This window comes from Panthera pardus, unplaced genomic scaffold (assembly GCF_024362965.1).
Source record: "Panthera pardus isolate Hobbes unplaced genomic scaffold, ASM2436296v1 HiC_scaffold_16, whole genome shotgun sequence".
In the NCBI taxonomy this organism is placed as follows: domain Eukaryota; kingdom Metazoa; phylum Chordata; class Mammalia; order Carnivora; family Felidae; genus Panthera; species Panthera pardus.
The window spans coordinates 92,716,795-92,733,157 of NW_026526721.1; the positions used below are offsets into that span (position 1 = coordinate 92,716,795).

Below are 16,363 nucleotides of genomic sequence, written 5' to 3' on the forward strand. Positions count from 1 at the left end.
GACTTAGAACATGTAGGCTAAGTAAAACACATGTTGAGTTAGGTCAGTGACTCCAGAGAATTGTCATGAGTATCAGTTTGGACAGTGGAGGCAAGAGGGCTTCAGATACTCTAATGCACTAGACAAGTCTGGAGGATCAGTGCTCTAGCCATGGAATGGAAAGACCCAACTTACAAATTTATTTATCAACTGTGTGTTTGGAACTCACAGCACTCCTTTGCAGAAATCAAGAGCTAAGGTGGTTAGAATCTAGGCCAGCCAGCCCACAAAAAGTCACATAACCTATGCTCTAGTTGAAGGATAGACAATACCACGTGGTCCATGATCATGCTGTTTCTCTTGGAAAGTATATTCAGCTACCTAACTTGGGAACATATTTCTTCTCACTGCTCACTTCTTTCCTCTTTCTTCTATTCCACAAATGTTTATTGAATTTCTGTTATGTGCCAGTAACTGTGTTACACTCTGCTGACATAACAGTGTAAAGCAATCATAATCCTGCCTCCTGGGGGTTACAATCTAGATGAAAAAACAAAACACAAGTAAGGTTAAATTATGGTAAGTGATATGAAGTAGAAGGCATCAAATAGGTAATATCTTACCTAGTTTAAAGGGTTTATTATTATTAATAGTATTAATAAGAATGTGAATAATAATTATAGCAATTGTGGTGAAAGTAATAATGCAAAAATCCTGGTACCTCACCAAATAGGTAAGATCTTACCTAGTTTGAAGGGTCAGAGAATTCATGTCTTAAAGAAAGTGATGTTTGCACTGAGCTCCTAAGAATGAGCAGAATCTAGTTAGACAAAGTGAGTTGGTCATGAGAGTCCAGAGTGGTGTAATGAGAAGGCTTGGGAGGAAGGGGAGAAAGCAAAGAGCGCGAAGGGAACAAAACATAAGAGAAGACAGATGGGGAGATTCCTGGCCATGAATAAGGAAAATAAGAAAGAGGAGTGGATGATTTGAGAGTCTTAGGAGGATGATGGACCCCTGGTTCTCCTGGAATTCTACCTTCTAGTGGGGAGGCTGTCTGGAGACCACTGCTCCTTATCCTTGAGGGCCATAGGTTTGGGTGGCGGCATGGCTTAGCTTCCCATGGGGTGTGGCTCCGGGGAAGGTTATAGCCTGAGGAAGCTGGTAGGCAGTGGTTGAGGGCAGCCCTGGTAATGGAATCACTCCCATGCAGCGAGTACCAGGAGCTGGAACGCCTCAGTTCATGTTGCTGGTGCTGGCTCACAGTTCTGGGAACAGACCCAGCAACTAAGGTAGATAACAGCCTTAAGGTATAAAAATAGACCATGCTTCTGTTCAGTTGCTTCTACAATACGATGCTGTTCTTATATATCAGTTGCCCACAAATATATGTTAAACAAATAAAGTTCATCTTATACTACGCAAGTAAGATACATGAATTCATGCTCATTTATATAATCTAGGAAGGTCCTATTTTATGTTTCTAAACCTATTTTCATAAACCTATTTCATAGTGCATTTTAGCCAGAACACTGTATCTTTTTACCTGTAGTTTATATAATAAGACACAGTACTGAAACCATAAGACATAAGGAAGATTTAATTTCTTTTTTTTTTAAAGTGTTTATTTTTTTGAGAGAGTGCTTAAGCAGGGGAAGGGTAGTGAGAGGAGAACAGAGGATCCAAAGCGGGCTCTGCACTGACAGCAGCGAGCCCGATGTGGGGCTCGAACTCACAAACCACGAGATCATGACCTAAGCCGAAGTCAGGTGTTCAACCTACTGAGCTACCCAGGTGCCCCTAATTTCTTTTTTTTTTAATGTTTATTTGTTTATTTTGGAGAGTGAAGGAGAGAGTGAGCAAGGGAGGGGCAGAAAGAGAGGGGGAGACAGAATCCCAAGCAGGCTCCTTGCTGTCAGCATAGAGTGCGATGTGGGGTTCGAACCCACGAACCGTGTGATCATGACCTGAGCCAAAACCAAGAGTTGGATGCTTACCCCACAGAGCCACCCAGGTGCCTCCATCTTTTTTTTTTAAAGATAAAATGTCAGATAATAGCAAAGGAGGCATGTTGGATGTGATTAAATTCTATTTAATCTACTTAATTCATTACTTCTACAAGGCATCTTCGTTGCTTTTTTTGGGTATGGAAAACTGTTTTTAAGTTGTGCTTTGCTTTTAGTTAAATCTTTTCTACACTCCAACTCCCTATTTTATGTAGGTGGAGACATAGTCCCATTCCACCAAATGTCAGGTGGCATTGTGCACACAGCACTTGAAACTTCACAGAGCTGTAAAGAATGTTGCTAATGTAGACAGAAAAGAAGCTGGAGTACTTATCTTAGTCTGTGGCAAACAGGGTTATAAGGAAGGAGATCTTTGTGTTTCTCTTTTTAATCCATAAAATTAGATGAGTGCAAGCTGACAAAATCAGAGTGCTTTTGGGAGGCTCAGTACACCACACATCTCAGTAAATAGTTGTACAAATAAGATGCTCAGAAGAACACAGAGTGACGGGGACCTAGCTGTGACTTGCTCTCTGTTCCTTTTCCTGCTCTTCCTCTGAGTCCTGAGGAGAGAAATCCTCATGCATCACTCCGATCTGGGCAGCACCGGATGGTGGGCAGGGTTCCTGAGGGTTCTCCTCTGAAGAAGGAAAGATTTGAAAATTTCCCTTTCACTCAGTCCAGGCCAACTTTCGCCAATGTAAAGGCCAACATCACAAATAACTTAATGCTAGAGAAAGATAATGTGCTTCTTTTAAGAAGTAGCTTGTTTTCTTTTCTTCCTTATCCTTAGCTAATGAATCTCTCCTGTTTAGACATATTCGACTAATGTCTTCTTGGCTGTGTTTTCTAGTAACCTGAAAAATCCACTGGTTTCACTCTTGTGGTTTAGGTCTTTGAGAATTTCTGGGGAGCAGGGGGTAATCGGAGCTTTTACAAAAAGCCTGTGATGCGGCTGCGGAGCACCTGACTGCAAACCACAGTGAGGCTGTGAAGCTAGCTTCCACCCACACCTGAGCTCTAGGAAGCTACGTTTAGCTTCCGAAATCGCGAAAGGAGGCCAGGGGGAGGAGGCACTAAGCCTCCTTGGGCTTTCATGGCCACCTGGGAGTGCTCTGGCGCCTTTGTTACCCTTGTGGGTATAGGCAAGGTTTGGTCTGAATGGGAGGAGGCAGTTTAGATAAACACCAAGAGCCTGGGGACATCCCTGCTGTGTATATAGATAAGTCTCAGAAAGTCTTAAATTGTGAACTGTGCATCAAAGAATCGCTTCATTAAAAAAAACTTTTTTTAATGTTTGTTTTTGAGAGAGACAGAGAAAGAGCGTGGGATCACAGTTCTAGGCTCAGTCACTCCTAGGGTTTTGGCAAAGCATCCTGACCTCTTGTCAATTCTTTTGAATGTCATTCTTGTCCAATCAGCCAAGCCTTCACTGATCTCAGCTCTCCCTTGCTGAATGGCTGGCAGTCAAAACTATTGCAGGGGCAGATTTTGAGAATAGAAACAGAAAGGAAGAACTTTCCTTAACCTTAACCTTTATGCTTCCACTTTTGTGCAATTTTATTATATGTTTATTTTATTATTTTTTTATCTTATTTTATTTATTTATTTTTGTGTTTCTTTAATAGAAAAAAAGCATCTGCCTGGTAGAGGAATAAAGAGATTCTTCCTCTGGAGTTGTCTCTCTCAAATAGAGAGCATAGTAGGGATGTAATTGATTTGTTTCAGATAACCCCTGCTGAAGACAGGGATTCTTTAAGACTGAGGAACATAATTAACCTTTTTATGTTCTCAAGGTGAATCTATTGAACTCTTCTCAGGAGATGGTAAGAGGGAGCGTGGGGAAGCCAAAACAGAAAAAAAGGAAGGAGATTTTATTTTAATCCTACTGAATCTAAAGGAGTATAATTTCATTCCAGTGTATCTCCTGTATCTTTCACCTAAGTAGCACTGCATGAAGCAACCTCAGTGTCCTTGCCTGCAGCTCAAGTTTGTACACACTGTTGCCAGGTTAGGTTATTTTGAGGGACAACGTGTATCACAATGCTCATAGAATGCTAGTGTCATTCAGGACTTCAACTTCAGTGGGTTTGGATCAACTCCCCCCACTCTGGGCTTGTGTGCATGTCTGCTTTGGACTTAAGAAAGACCTTGTAAGTCTTTCTGAGCATCTCTCCATTTCCCTGGTACCGTGAATAAAGTAGGTAATAAAGTAACAGACCAGAGGCATGATACTGCTTATCTTAGGTACGTGTACATCAGAGTCTTTAGTACATAATTACGACTTTCCATCTTTCTAGAGGAAATAGAGGTGTCTGTGCTATGACCTATTGTTCGACTTTGAGAGCTTCAAGGAAGGAGAGTGACTTTTGGCTGGACTCGGAGAGGGTTTCATGAAAGAAGTGGCATTTGAGATTAAATTTACAGGATCGGAACATTTGATGAGTTGCTGGGGGAAGGGCAGAGAGAATAGAGACCAAAGCACTGGGGAAGGTAACAGGCAGATGTGTTCGGAGAACAGTGACTGTATGGGCTGGACTCTGTGATATTTCTCAAGTTTGGCTGTGCGTTAGAATTATTGGGGGTGGGCGGTGGGGGGAAGATTTTCCTTCAAATATAGACATGCTAGGCTCCACCCCAGACCAAATACTTTGGAATGTTTCATAGATGGCCTCAGGCCTCAATGTTTTTGTAAAACTCCCAGGATTATCCTAGGATGCATGCTGAGTTGAGAAACCCTGAACTACGCATAGAATACAGGAAGTAGGGGCGCCTGGGTGGCTCAGTCGGTTAAGCGGCCGACTTCGGCTCAGGTCATGATCTCGCAGTCCGTGAGTTCGATTCCCGTGTCGGGCTCTGTGCTGACAGCTCAGAGCCTGGAGCCTGTTTCGGATTCTGTGTCTCCCTCTCTCTCTGACCCTCCCCCGTTCATGCTCTGTCTCTCTCTGTCTCAAAAATAAATAAACGTTAAGAAAAAAAAAAATTAAAAAAAAAAAAAAAGAATACAGGAAGTAGAGGCCTTGACGATGTGCCCCCAGAGTAGGTAGGTTAGGAACAATTTCTTTTTTTTTATGTTTTTTTTAAAGCCATATGGCTTATCACTTTCCTCGCCACAGGTGGTGCCATATGACATATTTTATATGTAAAAGTGTAAAATAAATCTTTAAAGTTTTGTTTGGAAGAAAGAAAAGTATATTCATAAAGATGCACCACATGCCAGGCACTGTGCTAGGTGGTTTGTTTGAGAATATTTTTGCAAAACCATTGAAATCATAAGGGGTGTCCTGTGATGTCAGAAGTCTATAGTTCTGAGAATTTACTGCTTTGATGAGGTCATGAGAAAACACACAGACACACATTTAAAAGGCTGTGGATTTTCAAGAATAAGAATATTTTTTAAGGCAGGGGTTACATGTGGGTTTTGAAGTCAGTGGTGAATTCACCACTCAGCTTTGCCACTTAGCTGTTGTAGACAAGTTATGCATCCTCCTGGAGCCTCATGTTCTCATCCTTTTCTTTCTTTTTTTTTATTTTTTAAATATTTTTTTATTTATTGAGAGAGAGAGACAGGGCATAAGCAGAGGAGGGGCAGAGAGAGAGGGAGACACAGAATCTGAAGCAGGCTCCAGGCTCTGAGCTGTCAGCACAGAGCCCAACACGGGGCTCGAACCCACGAACCATGAGATCATGACCTGAGCTGAAGTTGGACACTTAACAGACTGAGCCGCCCAGGCGCCCCCGTCATGTTCTCATTCTTAAACCCACGGGTTTGCCCTGCAATTTGAGTGAAACACATCTGTAGCATATTTGGCGGGTGCCTCACCTAGCAGAAATAAGATAATTTTTATAGAGTGTACACATTTGTTAAACTGATTAAGCTTCATTCCTGAGTTTACAAGCAAATTTTGTATTTCTATAGCAGGAGGCATGTGCAGTTAACAGATAGGCAGAAGCCAGCACTGCAGAGTCATCTACCCCTGCAGTGAGCTGGGCAAATTGTGACTATACCTGCCATAAATTCATCAGGTGCTTTAACTCAAGATCTATAATTGTGAAATTAAAAAAAGTCAGAATCCTTTCAGTACTTTGCAGAGACCTATCTTTAAACAAAAGCTGCAGACAAATACATTTATACTTGCTTTCTTTGGCTATAGCACTCATAAATTTTCTTCTGACTCTTGAGTGTTCTGTGGCTATAAAAGTATTACAGAACTTTTATACTTCTCAGGTCAAATTCAAGTTACTTTCAAGGCTTATCTTGAACTGGGTGACCTCAGAAATGTATAGTTTCACTATATTTTCAAATCTATGAAAATAGTGTCCCTTTTTATTGAATAAAATTAGAGAAAGTTTTGAGCTTGAACAAAGAGAAGGGTTTAGGAGGTAGATCTTTAAGGGCACCAGGAAGACGCTTGTATTATAATCTGTTGGGTTTTTTTTTAAGTATGTTTACTCTGCTATCTGAGCCAGTTATTAATCAACTGATAAGATTGTGGCAGTAGCAGGGTATCTTTTTTCTTAATTAGAAATTTCTTTTTTTTTTTTTTTTAAAGTTTATTTATTTTGAGAGAGACAGAGTGTGAGTAGGGGAGCCAAAGAGAAAAAGGGGGAATCTCAAGCAGGTGTGCACTCGAGAACTGTGAGATCATGACCTGAGCTGAAATCAAGAGTCAGATGCTTAACCAGCTGAGCCACTCAGGTGTCCCACCAATTTCTCTTGATTCAAAGTCACTAGACCTTTTGGGAAATAACATCTGAAGATTCAATTCATGTATGTGTACTGGTAGAATATGCTCTGTCATATTGGGCTACCAGGAAAACAGTTTATTATGATATATGGAATCTTGCTGAGACAAAATAGCCCTTATTCTCACAACTTGACTCATGAAGGACATGTGTGTTTATTTCATTGAAAGAATTAAGAATTCAGCTTGGTAAACTGAAGTTCAAATTGAGATCAAGTCCTAAAACTGGGGGTAAATGGAATCATATAAGATGGCGCCATCTAGTGGACACAATTGTATAATCCTACTCCTTTCACTCATTGATCAGTAGGATAGTAGTACTATATAGCATAGCAGCCACTTTAGGGCATAATGAAATTCAATGGGACAAAAAACATTTTGGATGATTAAATGATCACCGCAGATAGGAAAATAAAAAAGAAATTAGAAAAATTATTTTATCTGTTATAAGGTAACCACTGAAGGAATGTCACATTTAGGACTTTTAAAATGCAGTAATCAATATTCACTACTTCTCAGAGTATTTCACAAATGTTTGTTCATTTGATTGTATTTGCATTGAATGGCAAGATAATTAGCTGGATTTTAGATGGGAGAAAATAAGTTTCTAAGAATAGGTATGTTAATTATAAAATGAAAATGAAAAGACCTGAGGTTTTTTTTGTTTGTTTATTTCTTTGAAGAGAGAGAGCACGATCAGAGGAGGGGCAGAGAGAGGGAGAGAGAATTCCAACCAGGCACAACACCATCAGTGCAGAGTCCGACATGGGGCTTGAACCCATGAACTGTGAGATCATGACCTGAGCCAAGGTCAAGAGTAGGACGCTTAACTGCCTGAGCCACCCAAGCACCCCGAGACCTGAATTCTTAATATTACTAGATTTTAATTAAGTACTTAGTTTCTATTCCACCTTGTTTTTATCTGTGTTTGACTTATTTTACAAATAAAGTAACTTTTTGGTGCCCCAGTTTCTTTTGTCTGCAAAAGGAAGGTATGTTAATAAAAGGGTTTACTGGATGGATGATTATGTGCCTAGCACATTGATAGATACTGGGAACACAGCGATGAATAAAACATAGTCCTGATTTCAGAGAACATACTCTTCAGAGGAAACACATAAATAATTTTAAGATGAGGCAGTAAGAACAGTAATATACTCCAGCACATAGAAGGATCAAGGAAAGGCATCAAGCTCAGCCCCAGAAGCAAGTGGAGTTATAGTCAAGGAAATCTACCTGGAGGAGTCTAAACCCATGAGTAAGGCTTAAAGGCTGAGTGAGAATTAATAGGGAAAGAAGGAGGAGGCTGAGAGGGCACTCCAAGCAGAGACTACCAGCAACTATGGATTTGTAAGATATCATGGATGGGGTATCTGACACAATTTTGCTGTGTTTCTCAAGTAAATCATGAAGGATCCCATATGGAGTCATTAAACAGGAGACCGATGAAGTGGTTGATGTTGCCAATTCACCTTCTAATCCATAAGTGTCGTGAATTGAACACTGATTTCCAGAAATAAAATTCCCAAATCTGTTACGGTTCTACCCATATCTTAATAATCAACATCCACCTTTAACTTTGAAGTTGTGTTTCATGGCTGATGATAAAAAAGGGGGGAAAGATTATTGCTAATACAAAATCATTACATTTTTAATCCCTTTTTCTTTAATGTTTATTTTTGAGAGAGGGATAGAGTGTGAGCAGAGGAGGGGCAGAGAGAGAGGGAGACACAGAATCCGAAGCAGGCTCCAGGCCCTGAGCTGTCAGCACAGAGCCTGATGCAGAGCTCAAACTTACGAATTGTGAGATCATGACTTGAGCCAAAGTTGGATGCTTAACCGACTGAGCCATCCAGATACCCCCAAATCATTACATTTTTAAACTAAGTATTTGATTTGCAAGAAAATGAATGGCTCAGGGGCACTTGGGTGGCTCAGTTGGTCAAGCATCCAACTGTTGATTTTGGCTCAGGTCATGATCTCACGGTTCATGAGCTGTCAGTTAAGAGCCTGCTTGGGATTCTCTCTCCCTCTCTCTCTCTCTGCCCCTCCCCCACTCATGCTCCCCCCCAACCCTCTCTCTCTCTCAAAATAAACTTTTTTTTTAAAAAGAAAATGAATGGTTCAATTTTATATTTATTTCAATCCTTACCTGTTTACTTCTGTGTCAAAAGAACCAGCTTCCCCATAAACTTTAAAGGGCCTATAAAGACTTGGTGAAGTCCTTAAATGAATACAACTTTTGTCTTCACAGATACAGGCTAGTTCCAAAGGTTTATTTTCCTGCACAAATTCATGATGTTGTACGTGCCACGAAGTATTTTCTGCAGCCAGAAGTCTTACACAAGTATTCGGTTGACCCGGGCAGAATTGGCATTTCTGGTGACAGTGCTGGTGGGAATTTGGCTGCTGCTCTGGGCCAACAGGTAACAGATTGCCCTGACATGCTGGTGGTAAGAGGATTCTCACTAACCTGCAGACCTACAAACATATTCTTCGCTATGTATGGCAAAGGCTTAGCAGGTAGGCTGGTCAGTATGGGGCCAAGTTATTCAGATGACTGCGCTGGGAGAATTCTCGGATCTTTCTGAAGTAGCAAGAGGGGTAATTGAAAGAGATGTCACCTCTGAGTCCTTGGAAAGTCCCTGATTACAATTAATATGAAAGATGGGCTAACAGTTTATAGGGCTCTCTTGCTCCTCAGCAATATGCATGGAAATCAAGTATCTCCAGCTTCTTTTCCATATTGGACTTGCAAAATATTTTTGCTTAAATTCCAGTTGCTAAGATTGTTTCCTTAGAACTTTGAGTCAAACTGAAAAGCTAAAAAGTGTTTCCCAACATTTTTTAAAATCTAAAAGAAAAAAAATTGAAATGGGTCAGCCACTTCGAGTGTTATAATACCAGTTAACCTGAGCTTACCTGGTTAAATTCTCTGGTTAAAACTATCTAGCTCTAATAGCACCCAAAATTTTGGGTGGCTGTGTAAATTCAAAGATAAGTATATTTTCTTCCTCTGATGGATTAAACAAGTTTAGAAGAGCATCTCTGTCTTCTCATCTCCAGATTTCTTTTGGTATTCTCAAATTGCAGTACATAGAGAACTTCGTTGGGCACTGATGGGTTTGCTATACATGTGTTCTGATGTGGTAAGAAGAAAGTCCTGGTGCAGTGGGGAGAGGATCATGGGCTTTAAAATTAGCAGTGGAATGGAATCCAGTCTCCCTGCTTTGGAAGCTACAGGGCTTCAGGCAAGCCCCTGAATATCTCTGACTCTCAGGAAAATGAGGATAATGCCATCTGATTGCAGGACTATTGCCGGGACTTAGTGAAATGATGTATATGCAATTCCTGGCACATATTAATAGTACTATTAACTGATCATTTCCTTTTGCTTTTACAGAGCAGTTATATCTTCCCTGGGGGATGGGGTTCTAAACTCTGACGTGAAACAAAATTGTACAGCTAAAGTGACCTTGAAGGTTGTTTAGTTGCCTATAAAACCCAGTGACCTAGTTAGCTGCCTTTTAGATGTTACATACAAATGTGTACCATTTTGGACCCTAGGACTGGAAAATGAGGCAGTGTGTTCACATTTTGTGAAGGCATGGGGGGATGGAGATCTGATGAGGTAGAGGATGCGTTCACATTCCCATTTAACCTCAACTCTGGGGCACATGCTCATTAAGGAGAATGGAGGGCATGTTGCCAGCACTATTTAAATTCTCACTTATGCAGCATGAAGACTAAATGCTCATCAGAGGAGATATCCTGAGGTCCTGCTATAACACTTTGGAGTCCCATCATCTGTTGATTTAGCTTTTCCTACCCTTCTCCTCTGGAAGAGTTAGACTAGTTTGTTTCTCCCTAGAAAGCCATTGCCTTTTTTCACTTTGCACAGAATACTGAACTAAGAAAAGTTCTCATGTTATCCATCCATAGTACCCAGCAAGGTGTGCTAGTGCCGAAGGATAGATACAAGTGAAGTGTTCACGGGGGGTTAAAGACCTAAGAGATCACATGCATTTGCAGTGTTCACTAAAAACATGGGTTGCAAACATCATAACTTTCTTAGTAAACATCCAGCAGCTTGATGCATGTGTGGGGAGTGGTGCTGGTGGTGGGTGGTGGGGAAGTTTTTATTTCATAAACCGTATTACTTAATACCACGTCTGGTAGAAATTTCCTAGTTAGAACCTTTTGACTGATTCCAGGTAATGCATTCAGCTACTTTAAAAGGTGTGGTTTCCATACAAAGAGCCATGCAGCAGGAAATAATGTGTCTGCTTCCTCTTCTCCAGTTTACTCAAGATGCCAACCTCAAAAGCAAGCTCAAAGTGCAAGCTTTAATTTATCCAGTTCTTCAAGCTTTAGATTTCAACACGCCCTCTTACCAGCAAAATGTGAACACCCCAATCCTGCCCCGCTACGTCATGGTGAAGTACTGGGTGGACTACTTCAAAGGCAACTATGACTTTGTCCAGGCGATGATTGTTAACAACCACACTTCGATGGACGTGGAAGAGGCAGTTGCCCTCAGGGCCCGTCTAAACTGGACGTCCCTCTTGCCTGCATCCATCACAAAGGACTACAAGCCTGTGGTGCAGACCACCGGCAACGCCAGGATTCTGAGGGAGATCCCTCAGCTGTTGGATGCTCGCTCGGCCCCGCTCATTGCAGACCAGGAAGTCCTACGGCACCTCCCGAAGACCTACATTCTGACGTGTGAGCATGATGTCCTAAGAGACGATGGGATCATGTATGCAAAGCGTCTGGAGAGCGCAGGTGTGGAGGTGACCCTGGATCACTTTGAGGATGGCTTCCATGGATGCATGATTTTCACCAGCTGGCCCACCAACTTCTCAGTGGGAATCCGGACTAGGAATAGTTACATCAAGTGGCTGGATCAAAACCTGTAAAAGGAAAATTTCCAGAATCTTGACCTCCTGCACCTGCTTTGGAAAGAGATGCACTTTTTAGTTGATTACTTTCCCCTTGTTACTTGTGAGTTATGGAATTCCATTCCCTGCAGACTTTATGTTAATTTAATTTTTGAAAAATGTGTTTGACTAACGTAAGTACAAAATGTCTAAATCTGGTTCTCCAAGTGGACCAGTCTTTCTGTTCTTGTTTGTTTTTTGTGTTTTGTTTTGTTTTGTTTTGTTTTTAGCCAAACTACCACCGATACTCACGGCTACAGAAAGCAGGACTAGGAGCTGAAATAGCTTTGCGTTCTGTCTTCGTCAAAGAATTCTTTCCAGAAGAAATTCTTCCAGCTGTGGGTGGCATATGTGGGCTCTTCTTTAGCTTGTAGAGTTTACTTTACATTCAGAGCAGTGTTACTTGTGTGCACATTAAGGTCAGTGCTAGATACCAAGCGCCCTCTGTGCTTTATGGATAGATGGTTTTGTTTCCTATGGGAATTTCAACAAAGGTGTTCTAGCAAGGACAAATTTCTCAAATAACTTTCTTCCTTTAGAGTGTTAATTTTATGGGATAGCTCTCTGTAAGTCCAGTTGGATTATGACGATACTTGAAGGTTACTTTCTACCCCTATTATTAGAAAATAGACGATTGCATGTAGTGGATATCTGTACATTGTAAAGTTTTTTGGTTATGCTGTCTCCATAGGGGAGATCTTTTGGGAGCAAATTCATTTAGATTTAGGATAAGTTTGTCATTACAGAAACAAGTGAAAACAGACAAATGAACTAACTTATTTATTTTCATAATGAATACTTCTGACATAAATTACCAAGAGCAGTGTGTATATTTTTGGCATAGTCAGAAAAGAAGATACATTTAATATTGAAATTATGAAAAAATACCTTTAGAGGGTCTAGTTTATTCTTGAAAACTCAACTTTTTCACTTACATGGCTTTAAAATGGGGCTATTTTGGTATATATATATATAATACCGTATATATATATGGTATTATATATATATATATATTTGGTATATATATATATATAATACCATATATATATATGAAATGTATTGTTTATTTTTTTAAGTTATTTAATGTTAATATATACAGCTCGACTTAAGATTTTTCAGAATAACATCTATGATGAATACTAAAAATAACGATATTTTTAAAGAAACTACCTTAGAATTATATCCACATGTAATTTTATGGAAAGAGGTAAAGTAGCTATTAATACTACTGTACATTAGGCTTAAATATTTTGACGTCTATATGCATATACAAATTAAAGTAATTAGAAACTGTGACTACACTTAGTAAATTCATCTAAGTTGACAGTTGGAGAATTTAGGTAAGACACACACTGCTCAATTCTGCCCTCTGTGGTGAGAGGAACGCTAGCTCATATTCTCCAGGGTGATGCATACCTGGTTCCTTCACCTCTTTTCTGTCTCCTTCCAGCCTGGTCTAGGAGTTACAATAGCCCAAGCTTGACTTTGTGTAAAGCCTTCACTGCCAGTGGGAATATCTTCGGCATAGCAAGGGACTCCAGTTGTGGTTTGAGTGCCTCTGCCCTCCTTCCTGCCACTTTTACCACTGCCCCCACCCTGCTCTTTGCAGGGACTGCCAAGGCCAGGTCATGATACAGCCAGTTCATCAGTGGAGAGGAAGAGGAACCTTTTCACTCATTTGAAAGATGGGCATTTCCTACTTCTGGCAAAGAAATAAGTGAAAGTGTACACCCTTCTTTTTTTTTTTTTATTAAAAATGTTTTAAATGTTTACTTATTTTTGAGAGAGAGCACAAGCAGGGGAGGGGCAAAGTGAGAGGGACACACAGAATCTGAAGCAGGCTCCAGGCTTTGAGCTGTCAGCACAGAGCCCGATGCAGGGCTCGAACTTGCTAACCAGGAGATCGTGACCTGAGCTGAAGTCAGACACTTAACTGATGAGCCACCCAGGCACCCCTTATTTTTCATTTATTGTACAAGCCAGTAGCATTGTATGTACAAAACAGATGTAAATGCAACAGTGTGTGTGTATGTGTGTGCCTGTATGTGTATAAAAATAATCATGCAAATTAACATGCTAATGGACAGACACAAGTTATTTACTGTCTCTGAGCCTCTTTTCCCTTTCCTCTAAAGTCAGAGATTTGAATTACTTAATCTGCAAGGTGTCTTCCAACAGTCAATTCCAACCATTTGGTTGGACTGGCAAATTGTATTGGCTTCTTCTACGGTGTTTTGGATTGTTTTGTTTTTTTGGGGGGGTTTTTTGGTAGGTCATTTTTCCATATATACACAGACATAAACATCATTAAAGATTTTTTTCCTAAAAAAAAAACAACAGGATTTTAGTTCTTCCTCTTTGACAGCTACTCTCATTTAATACTATTGTTTTCTTACATCATTTGAAGGGACCAATGTTTGGACCTTAGTTTGAGGTTATCTACCTCTAAGAAAGCAAAGAAAATATAATACATGTGCAGAGTTTCTTAAAATGGCATATTTTCACCCAGAATTATGAGCCAAATGCTGCCATAATTACAGACAACAAATGATTCTAGGCTTTAAAGGGTTCTCTTGGATGAAAAGGGAGTAAAAGAAAAAGGGTCAACCACTGTTTCTAATGAAAGACGTGAGTTTCATTAAAGCTTTTATGTGTGAATGATTTGCCTAATGACTTGCACTGGATCCCACCCCAGACCTTGCTTGAAGTTCTTTCTTGAAATTCTCCCTGGAATAACAGCTGGGAATCAGGATACACAAAAACCAGTACATGCAAGAGAGGCTAAACCAACCAAAAATCTGAGCGTTAAGAACTCCTTTGGGAAGACTACAGAGTTTTTGGTGAAGATATTTTAGTTTGGGGTGAGTTCGCTTTCTTTTAATTTTTGTTCTTAAATAAAAAAGCTTATGTTCTGCAGATTGATTTTTTTTATAGTGTGATGGCTTTGTTTTGTTTTTCTATTTTATGAAAAAGTTGATAGTCTTTTTGTAATGTTGTTTGTGAAATATGAACATAAATATATGAAGAAAAAAATCTTGAAGTGCTACAAATATAGTGAAGTGTAAATCGGTCTTAATGTTTTATCATTGATTTGTGAAGAATTTGAGACTATTGTATCATTCTCTTGGTGGCTATGATATTTTATGCATGACCTTTTAACTTTTGACTTTTTGCTTATTTCCCACTGCCAAGGGCAAGGCAGATTTTATGAAGGATTTTGGTAGCAAATCTATTTTATAAGACGAAAATCCAGTGTGGAGATAGGAAGGCCTGTATCTGTTTTGACTCAAGTTTGGAAATAAAATGGCTCCATCTGGGAATGTGCCTCTTTCACTTTTTGTCTCCCTTTCTGGTTCCCATCTCTGTCTCTGTATCTCAGATCCCTAGCCACAGCTCTGCTCAAATCTCCTGCCGGTCAGAATCCTCCAGCTGCCTTTCAATCACTGAGAGGTAGTTCAGTGGCCTCCTTGATGACAATCAATTCTTGTCTGGATACAGTATGTACTGCTCATATCGGGGAAACCTGCCTTGGTCTGGCTAGAATATTCTTAAAAGTGAGGCAGACCCTGGGGCTATGTTGGGTCTTTCAATACACGTATTAGAAAGGGACGATCTTAGGGCAGATGAATTTGGATTGGAATTCAATCCACAGATGTATCAATATCACTGGAGATGTATCAGTATTACTAGAGGCAAGTTTTCAAATTGACCCTGACATTACAAGCATATCTAATAATTTCACACATGAGTTTATTATGCTTAGTTTATATCAACGTCATAGGAATGTTCAAAACTTTTTTTCAAAGTGAATTGTTCCTATTCTAAACGGTCACATATGTGTGTATAAATTATATTTTTCTATTCAGTTATTCAACTCAATCTTTCATTCTCAACAAAACCTCTGCTGGATGGCTATGTTTGCCTGGAGAGATCCACTAACAGTTCCAACAATTCTCCTTTGGAGCATGAAAGATGTACTTTATGTGTTTTAATATTGTCGTTTTTGTGATTTTCATTTCTTTAATCTCCCACTATTTTTTTTAACATGTTTTCCAATAGATCCTGTATTTAAACATCTAGAAGATGTTTATACCAGTACCAGATTCCCCAAAGCTCGGAGATCAGAAACGTAAATATGTTTTCTAGTAGGCATACGTGGGCTATGTAGCCCTGTCTGTCACTTTAGAACCAGTATCTTGTGTCATTAGAGAAGCTGCTGGCATTTTTTTGTGTGTCTTGTTTGGAAGGCCCCTCCCTCAGATTTTCTCAGGGTTGGCTCCTTGTTGGCCTTTGAGATAGAGAGCTCCACCTTCTGGAGAGACTGCCCAAACTAGACCCAGCCTTTCCAGTCACCACCCATTCTCTAGCCCCCTCTGATTTCTGTTTTTTGCTCCTGTTTGTAGTTTAGTCCTCTGTCTGCAATTCTCACTATTTGATTATGTGTTTGTTTTCTGTTTTCCCCATATTTAAATTTAAGCTCCATGAAGGCGGGGACTTTGTCTTGTCCAGTTCTATTTCCTCAGCAGTTAGAACAGAACACATGGTGGACTTTCGAAAAGTGTTTTTGAATAAATAAATCCTCGCCAAGAAAAATTGACAACTGCCTCTATGTTGATATTTTGCCAGAGGCAAAAGGCAACCTTAGCTTGACATTAGCCAGCCTCCAGGATCCTGTAAGTCTCCTTTAACATATGAA

The 16,363-nt window shown here is 40.0% G+C and overlaps 1 protein-coding gene across 1 annotated transcript in view; it reads left to right on the forward strand.

Moving 5' to 3' along the window:
* NCEH1 (neutral cholesterol ester hydrolase 1) overlaps nucleotides 1-14,987 on the forward strand; it is a 61,180-nt gene extending 46,193 nt beyond the window's left edge. The window contains exons 4-5 of the mRNA XM_019463193.2: nucleotides 8,982-9,153; nucleotides 11,029-14,987. Of these exons, the coding sequence (XP_019318738.2) occupies nucleotides 8,982-9,153; nucleotides 11,029-11,646 (790 nt within the window). The 3' untranslated portion in view covers nucleotides 11,647-14,987. The remainder of the gene's footprint in view (nucleotides 1-8,981; nucleotides 9,154-11,028) is intronic.
* Nucleotides 14,988-16,363: the final 1,376 nt, after the last annotated feature.